General features: G+C 46.7%; 1 protein-coding gene across 1 annotated transcript in view; it reads left to right on the top strand.

Annotated features, from left to right (window-relative positions):
• FRMPD1 (FERM and PDZ domain containing 1) overlaps nt 1-9,310 on the top strand; it is a 115,253-nt gene that overhangs the window by 103,914 nt on the left and 2,029 nt on the right. The window contains 7 exon segments of the mRNA XM_025046561.1: nt 760-886; nt 1,018-1,113; nt 1,851-2,033; nt 2,849-2,996; nt 4,990-5,784; nt 8,414-9,308; nt 9,310. The exon segment at nt 9,310 is cut by the window's right edge and continues 551 nt beyond it. Of these exon segments, the coding sequence (XP_024902329.1) occupies nt 760-886; nt 1,018-1,113; nt 1,851-2,033; nt 2,849-2,996; nt 4,990-5,784; nt 8,414-9,308; nt 9,310 (2,245 nt within the window).

Genomic DNA, 9,310 nt, shown 5'->3' with positions numbered 1-9,310 from the left:
ACCAGTCATGTTGCACTATATTCCTATTAGATCAGTTTCAAGTCCTGGGATTCCAACACCTCCTGATTCTTAGCTTAAAATTTCACTTAGCTCTTGGCACTATCACCCAGGTTTGCTAACCCTCTCACCAAATCTCAGCTCTATTCTGTCTGGGCATCAAAATCAAATGGGAATCATCTTTAAAAAAAAAAAAAACAGATCCTGGGCCCTGTCCCTGATATACTAGTTCAAATCTCAAGGGGGTAAAATCTGAGAATCTGTATTTTTAACAAGTTTGTTGGAGGATTTTGAGGTTGTTAGGCTGGCACTATTTCAAAGCATGACCTTGGGGATTCACAGGTCCTATATGTTGCCCCATTAGAGTGTTATACATGTATAATCATTATTTATCACATATATTGTAGTAATAAAGAGATTGAGATCTCCTGCTCTGAATAACAGTATCACACCTCCCCAAGAGTAATGAGCTCCTGGAAAGATCAGTGGGGTTTAATTCCTGAATGGGTGTGGGTTTTGTGTGTGTGTTAGGGAGGAGGAGACATATAAATATTTATAAATTCTATTCTAAATTTATAAATAGAATTTATAAATATTTCTACACACATATATGTATATATGTATATATCTTCTGTTGAGAAAGAGGCTCATGATTGCAGTATTCCAGGAACACTAAGTACTGAATCAAATGTAGTTATGCTCTTCATTAGAGCCAAGTACACTGTAAAAATGGGCCTCCTTGTCTACAATATCTCATGGCAGGAAAGACTGGGGAATAGAGAACTTTATATCTCCAACTTTACTCCGAAACATGAAAGGCAAAGACATCAAGAAAGCCATAAACTTTCACATGAAGAGGAACCAGAATTTGCTGGAACCCCGACAGAAGGTAATGTATGTGGCTGTAGCCCTTGTCGACCCACACAACTGTCTGTTGTGAAACCTTAGGGTTTCAACCCTGCCTTGATTTTAGGCAACTGAATAACTCTGACTTATGGTCTTTTTGTTTTCCTACTTAAGCAACTTATTTCTGCTGCCCAGCTACGTTTAAATTATCTACAGATCCTTGGGGAACTCAAGACATATGGCGGGAAAATCTTTAATGCTACTCTAATGGTACGTATTAGAGAACTGTGGAATCACACTCTTTTTTTTCTTTTAAAATTTTTTTTTCAATTACAATTGACATTCAATATTGTATTAGTTTCAGGTGTACAGCATAATGGTTATGGAGGAATCCCACTCTTATAAAAGACCTGACAGGTCCTCTGAAGATCAGTGTATCTTCTAGCCTAAAATTCTTGAGCACTCCATCATATACTAGAATTTGTTTGGGAAGCTAAATATTGTACCGCCAGAGAGTGTTTATCTTGTCTTTGCTTGGTGCTAGCCCTAGGACAGATGCTGGGGGAGGTGGAGCCGAATAAGACATGATTTCTACCCTCGAATGATGGAACAAGGTAGCTAACAAGACAAAACAAAGCCAAGCAATGAGAGAGTCACAGGGATATTGCTGAGGAGTTAGTCTGAAGACAGAAGGTATTACTGCTAGCCTCAGGTCAAGTATGGGAAAGAGAAGGGATTGAAGAAAGGCAAGAAGGTTGGATTTGACCGGCTCTCACAATAGAGGAAAGGCATTCTGAGGGAAGAGTACTGTAAGCTCTTTACTCTGGAGCTTTGGGTATATGAAGGTGAAGAGGAAAAATTGGAAATCATGAAGGAAAAATAAGAATGTTAGACCAACTGCCAGGCTGGGGTCCTGAGTCTGCAGAGAGAGGTATCATGTCTCACATGTGCAGTGTATTTTCACCAGCTCATAAGTGGAAACTAATTCCCCTTCTACCTTTCTGCAGTTACAGGATAGAGAATCTTATGTTGCCCTTCTAGTTGGAGCCAAGTATGGGATAAGCCAAATTATCAATAGCAAACTCAACATCATGTCCACGTTGGCAGAGTTTGCAAACATCAGCCGCATTGAGCTGACAGAAGAGTCTGAGAAAGTGAGCATGGTCAAAGTGTATCTTCAGGACATCAAGGTAACACACAGGGAAGAGATTCTGAATCCAGCTTCTGGAATTTGGGGCTAAATTACTCTAGGATAGTTTATATGAGTTAGGACATTAACAAAGTCCAACCTCCAACATTTGCTTAAGAGGACGAATTGTCCATCTTGTCCTGTCAGACAGAAAGTGGTAAACAGGGTGCATTTTCCTAGGCAGTTCCTAAAAGATTTGTGTTTGTTTTTGTTTGCTTGTTTGTTTGTATAAAGTGAGCCAGACTCTGTACTTTGCTGATGGTTTAGAAACTTAGATGGGAGTACCAGAGGATTTTATCACATGCATGGGACCAGAATGGCTGCCCAAGAGTAGCAGCAATTAAAATGGGTAAAATGATGCAGGGTACTTCCCAAGCCTTTCTGAAAGGCCCTTCATTTATCCTGCCTTCCTTTGCTTTAATCCCAACATGCTCAAGGATGGTGCTTTATGCTTATCACCTTCTCCCTCCTCCATTTGCTCTTTGCTCCTTTTCTTTCTCTAGGTCAGGTCTTGTACAAATGAGCAGGGTGGGGGTAGGGATTGGGATGGAGGGGCTGGGGTAGGGGTTGGGGATAGAGAGGCAGGAGATATTGTGGAGATTCAGTGGGAGGAGCCCAATATGCATGTGTGAGCACATGCAGGTGTATATTCATTTTAAGTCTTGTAGGTGCGAATACAAGACATGAGGCCTGCCTGTGGACCATGGCTCAATTTGCTTGGAATCTCTCATTAGTTCCACATGGCCTTGTTGTCAGTCTTCGTTCAGACTGTCCCTTAGCCCTTTACAAGCTGAAGAGCTCTCTTTACTTTCAAAGGTTCTGACATTGCTGCTGGAATCCAACAGTGCAAAAGACCTGGCCTGCCTGATTGCTGGGTACTACAGGCTCTTTGTTGACCCAGTTACCTCCATTTTCCTCTGGCCCGGGAACAAACAACGGGTTCACCGGGTATCTGCTGAAGAAGGTGAGGTGCTGAGGCTTGCCCCAGTAAGAGAGGCCCATTTCACTGCCTCGTAGTTAAGGGCAGCCTAAAGGGAGAGGGTGAACCGAGGTAAGCTGAGGCTTCCACTTAAGTCAATAAGAGTTATTTTTCCATTTATTTCCTGGTAAACAGTTGATCTTTCCAAAATCCTATATAAAGTTTTCTTTGTACCTGAGAGTCCCTTAAAGCCAAGGAAAGCTGTTGTAGGTCTCTGATTCCCTGTAGAATTTCCTAAAATCATTTCTTCAGATCCACTGTATTTTGTCTTTATTTGCCAGGAAAAAGAGATGTCACTTACTTATTCAGAAAGTACAGACAACCTAGCTTCTCTTACATTCTTATGTAATTTTCCATTCTCTTGAATTACCGTAGAAATTCGCAACCTTAGCTGTTTAGAAGATGGGGGTACCTGGAGGTAGAAGGAACTCAAAATCACACCACATAAGGGATGACATAGTGGAGGCCGGATGAGCAAAGTTTTCCAACTCCAGTTTCTATCAGGCTTTTGCATCAGCCCTATTGATAGAGCATTTTCCCAGTGGTTTTCTGATAAAAGTTTAACAACTGTCTCTGCAGGGTGGGTAGGTAAGTAAGTAAATAAGTAAATAATACATACATACATACATACATACATACATACATACAAACAAACAAACCCACCCACCCTGATTTGAAGCAATTGTCTCTTGTCATGGTATAAACACTCCCACCATGGCTAATTTCAAGCTACCAATGTGATGTCACTGAGTGTGAAGATAGGGAGAGATGTTCCCTAGCACCTCATTACCTAATATTTTTTCCATAGGATACCACAGGCATAAATAATCTCAAGATGATAATAAGGTAAAATAAAATAACCAGGCAGTGATGAGTTTGGGGTATTTGTTACCATCGTCTTTAACACAACTTATGACAAGGGATGATACCTCAGAGCCTGGTCAGAGAGACAGTGCAGAGTAGGAGCGGGTCCGAAATGGAGGTCTGGTGCTGGGAGGGGCTGCTTCTGCCGGGGCAGACGGCAGTGGTCAGAGAAGGCGCTCCAGACGGGAAGGCATTTGAACTAGATTTTGAGGAACATGATTACCCAAAGAAAGGAGGAGAGGTCATGATCTGTGAGAAGCTGCCTGTAGTGGAGAACGGGAAGGTTGCAGGAAGCAATCAGGCTGCTGAGGAGGGCTTGAGGCCACCCTGGAAGGCCTTAGCTCCTGTGGGAGAGCTTAGGCCCTTTCCCGCAGGCAAAAGCCATCAGAGGGTTTAAGTAGAGGAAATGTAATCAGAAATGTTTTTAGAAAAATCACCTTGGAGGCCTATGCTGGAGGAGGTTAGAGACCTGGTTCAGTGCCCCCCAACTCTCTCTCCATGAATCCCTCCCGAGTACCAGCATCTGGATGAGTCTTCAGTCTTCTAAAAGCCCTGTATCACCAGTGGATCCTCTAGGCCAGGCTTCAGAGTGGTGCCAGTCAAGCAGCCTCAGAACCTCCCATAAATTTTCTAAAAATACGGATTCATAGGCCCTATTCTTTAGGTATTTGACTCAGTACATTAGGGGTAAAGCCAAGGATCTGTTTTATGTTTTAAACATGATTCCCATCTGATTTTGATGCCCAGACAGGACAGAACTGAGATCTGGTAAGGGGGTTATCAAACCTTGGTGAAGTGAAAACCAATTAAATACCCGCCACGTTTCCACGAACAGACAGCTCTCCTTGGAAGTAGGGATGGAGGTAATCCTCAATCCATTAGGTGGTTCAGATAGATGCAGGAGAGGAGGTCTGATGTGGGGAGAACATGCAACCTGGAGTCCCATGTGTCCTGTGTCAGTCACTATAGTGTGACTGGGCCGGGCATACTCCTGGACCTGCTTTCTCATCTGGAAAATGAGAGAGCCAGCAGCATGGGGGCAGGAGGATACACAGACCTCTGCCAGTCCCCGAATGCTGTTTTGTAACCCTTGTTGTCCCTCCCGGTGTTTCAGGCTACGAGTCCAGGGTGTGCAGTGACTCAGAGGAATCTTCAGAAGTAGACTGTGTGCTGGAGCCTCTCGCTGACCGATGCCTGCCAAAGCTGGGCCCTTGCAGACCACTTCTAAAAGAGGAGCAGCCTCCTGGGGACAGCCCCACGCCCGAGGTGGCCAGGAGGATCCCCAGCACCTGTGGGGCCAGCAGCATGACAGACAGTGCCGAGTCCGAGGCATCAGACTCAGCCAACACCGAGAGCCGAGGTTGCAGGACCAGCGGCTCCAGTGAGTCCATGGATGCCCTGGAAGAGGATGACTTGGATGCCTGCTCCTCCAGTAGGTCTGGCTTCTTCCACTTTGGCTCACCAGGCTTCCCAGAGAGAGTTGATTCCGACAGCCAAGAGGAGAGGAGCAAGATTGAAACTAGTGCTTTCCTCTGTCTCTTGGACCTGGCCCAAAGGGCCAACCCTCAGTGCCAGAAGACAGAACTTTCTGAGAGTCCTGCTCCCGGGACATTCAGCTGGGGACCAGAACTGAGTGCTGTCAGGCTGGACCCCAGGCTGTATGAGGGCAGCCAGACCTACTACTACAGCCTGTGCTCCAATGTCTCCCCAGCCAGCCACCTGAGTGACAGCTCAGAGAGCACAGCTTCCCGGCAGGGTGGGGGCCCACCAGCCTGGGGCCAGCAGGGCTGGACTGAGGCCCAGCCCAGTGCCACACTGGAAGCCCTGGCCCCTGCCTGTGAGGATGGCAGCTCAGATGAGGAATACTATGATGCAGCCGACAAGCTCACCTCGCCAGACAGCCTCTCAGGTGAGCTCTCCTTCACAGGTCTGCAGACTCAGCAGGTAGCTCCTGAGTACCCAGTGGGGCAGAGACCAAGCTTGAGGGAAAACACTTGAGTAAAGCAGGGTCATGGTTCTCTTTGAGGAGGCCACCTTGGGCTCAGTGGACTAAATTACAAGCATCATGACTTCAAGTCAGGGCTATAAGGGAAGTTCAGAGAACTGTGGGCAAGTAGAGATGGGAGGCATTCAACTAACAGTAGAAATCAGGGAAAGCTTTCTAGAAGAGGTGGCAAATAGGCTGAGCCTTGTGAGGTAGACAGAATTTACATAGAGAAAGTAAAGACAGGAGTGCCCAGCAGAGGGAAGCAGCAATGTCATTACTGACTCTGAAGCTACATTAAATGAGGCCTTGAAACAAAAAGAACCTACCTGACAGCCATTGGTGGCCCTTTAAGCCTTATGGCTTAAAGGACTGACAAAGGCAGGGAGATCTGTTGGTCATGTTTCTCTCAGGTTCTTCATCCCTCCCTCCAGAGTATGGGAGTCTTTCCACACAAAATGACTTCCCAGCCGACTTCAGATCCTTGCAGCACACACACACACACTGCATGCTGCAGAAAAAAATTGGAAAATAGCACACAGACATTAAGCGTGACTAGGAGCTGGAGAAGCTACAGCCCTTGTATTTCTGTTCCAGACCTTTCCTGTTGCTCCCTGCCCTCGAGTGGTTTCCTATTGCTCATAAGAGAAAGGCCAGCTCTTTAGCAGCCTCTGGAGGCTCTTTGAGGCCCTCTGTGACATGGCCTCTGCCTCTCTCCTCCTGAGTTTTCTTCCTGCCACACCAACCTCCTTGCCATTCTTTAAAGTGCCAAGCTCTTCCTCACCTCGAGCCTTTGCACATGCTGCTCTTTCTGCTTGAAGCACTCCTCACCTTGATCTCTGGCTGCTAATACCTATCCATCTATCAGGCCTCACCTGGAAATTCTTCTTTCAGGAACTTTAACCAGGCCACCAAGACTAGGGCAGACCTCCCTGTCACATCTTCCTACAGCACCCTATGTGCTTCCCACCTGGCACTTGGTACTGCCTGTAATTATTTGGTTTTGTGTTGATGTTTCTCTCAATTACTAGACTGGGAACTACTTTGAGTGTAGGAGCTGTGCATTTCTCACTCGTCTCTGTGTCCCCAGCACCTAGTACCTGGAAGTTGTTGCTAAGTGAATGAATGAACTCTCCACCATCTACCCTGAGTTCATTAATTGACAATGTACCTAGGGAAAGGAGAAACCTTTCTAGGAGCTGCAGAAGCTGCAGCAGTGGCTAGATTGTACACTGCTCCCCAAAGAACCCAGCCAACTTCCATCCATGCCCTGACCCCTGAGCCTTGCCCTAAGCCATTGTGCTGGGAGCAAGATGGGGGCATGACAGACCATTAGTCAAAGCCTTCCTCTAGTCAAGGACATAGGTCCATACCGGACACTCCCTTTTTTATAGAGAGCCAGTGTGGTACTGGGGAGACAGCCCAGAACTGGGACTCCTGGCCCCTGACTCTCTGAGGAAGCCTCTCCTTTTTTGGCCTCAGAAACATCTTTGGTCAGTGGCTGTCAGTGGCCTAGAGCAGCAGCTCCAAAATGTGACTGAGGATCAAAATCACCCAAGGGACCTAGTTGAAATACTATAGATTCTTAGGTCCCAGCCTCAGAGATTCTGAGAGGTCTGAGGAGCAGCCTAGGATTCGATAAGGTTTTTCATAAGGTGAAGCCACGTTGGAAGTAACTGGTTTGAGTATAAGAGCCCTCTGATTCTCAAGTGCTAGGCTGTGATTGTCATTCCTTCTGGCTGATTCCCAGGACTTCTTCACAAAAATGCTTCTCTGCTCAGAAAGCTCCATCCTGGTGTGCACAAAACCCCGCACACCTGCATCTGAGAGTCATGACTACTTTTTGTCAAAAGAAAGCTCCTTTAGAACCAAAGAAAGCTCCTTTAGAACCGTCACACATAGTTACAATAGTAACAGCAGCAGCAGCAGCAGCAGCTTCTTCCTTTAAAGTGAACACATATTAGGCACAGGCCTTGTGCTGGATGCTTGATAAGCATGAATTCTTTTAACCTGCATGGCACTGCTGCTTAGGGTATAAGATAGCTTAGAAAATTTCCATAAAGGTGAAAAACTGCTTCAGACACAAGCAGCAACCGGACCAGGAGGCTGGGTAGCTCTTGGTCATACTGTCAGGATCCTGTGGCTGTAAAGAATGAGCTCTATTTTTGTTTTTTTTTTAATCAACGTGTTTGAGTTTGAAATTCTAGGAAATGAGTGGCTGGCTTTCTGGGTCATAAATCTGACCCTTCGACAGGGCACCTTCATTGATAGTTACATCAGACTGTAATCACTAGGGAGATGTCATTCCCTGAAAGGAAGTTGGGATACTGTGACCAAAAGACAGTGAAATGGATCTTGGGCAACCAAGAATCAAAAAATGTCTACCCCAATTGTTATCCCCATCTTTCAGATGAGGAAGTTGAGATCAAGTTTTAACTTGCCCAAGGTTATACAGCCCAGCCAGGGTTTGAACTGAATCCTGAGCCCTGAGCCCAAGCCTGTAAGCCTCTTTGTTTTTCTGCTTTTTATGTACTTTTTTCTTTTTGACTTTCAGGGTCCGGAGCTGCTTCTGTTGCAGAACCCAGTGCCACAAGCTTGCCAAGTAAGGCTGGCACCTATAGCCCTAAAGACAGCCTGAATCCTGGGCCAGACAGAGGAGAGCCAAGCAGAAGGGGAGGAGCAAAGAAGTATGCCAAGACCCTGAGAAAAAGAAGGTCTTTTCTACAAACTGACTACACCTGTCAGGTCTCATTTCCCCTGGTGCCCTCAGCCTCCCTAGAGAGCATGGAGGACGTGTGCTACTATGACAGGGAGCCCTACCTGGCCCTTGGTGCACCCTCCCCAACTGTGTCCTCTCTGCAAGATATGCAAAGTGAGCCTGGCCTCCTGGAGACCAAGGCCCTGGGGCTGCTGGCTCCCCTGAGGGAGGCCAAGAACAAAAATCCAGCCTCCCGGGTCATGGAGATGGAGCCCGAGACCATGGAAACCAAGTCGGTCATCGACTCTCGAGTGTCTTCTATTTCTGCCATTCGCCTCCGGATTAACCCTAGTCCTAGAGAGAATTCTGGGGGTGCCCCTGTGACTGCCACTGTTGCCAGTTCCCCAGCAAGTACCCCTAACTGTCCCAACTTGGGTTCATCCAACCCAGATGCTGCTCAGACAGGGCCTTCCCAAACCTTATCTTCATTTCAAGACTCAGATGGCAGTGCCCCCAAAGAACTCTCCACAGAGCTTGGGGACAGCACCTCGTCCCTCTCCAGTACTGACCCGAACCCAGACAGAGTCTGTCTGACCATCAGCCTGAGGCCACATCATGTCTCTCAGGGAGACACACGAGAGCTGAGAAGAGTCGGGCTGGAAGCAGGACTGGGATCTTTGTTTACAAATCAGATGCAAGAAACTGCCCCCAAATACACAGAGCCTTCGTCGTCTCCTCAGGACAGGCCTAAAA

Source organism: Pteropus alecto, unplaced genomic scaffold, assembly GCF_000325575.1.
Source record: "Pteropus alecto unplaced genomic scaffold, ASM32557v1 scaffold114, whole genome shotgun sequence".
In the NCBI taxonomy this organism is placed as follows: domain Eukaryota; kingdom Metazoa; phylum Chordata; class Mammalia; order Chiroptera; family Pteropodidae; genus Pteropus; species Pteropus alecto.
This window is presented reverse-complemented; position numbering and strand designations above follow the sequence as displayed.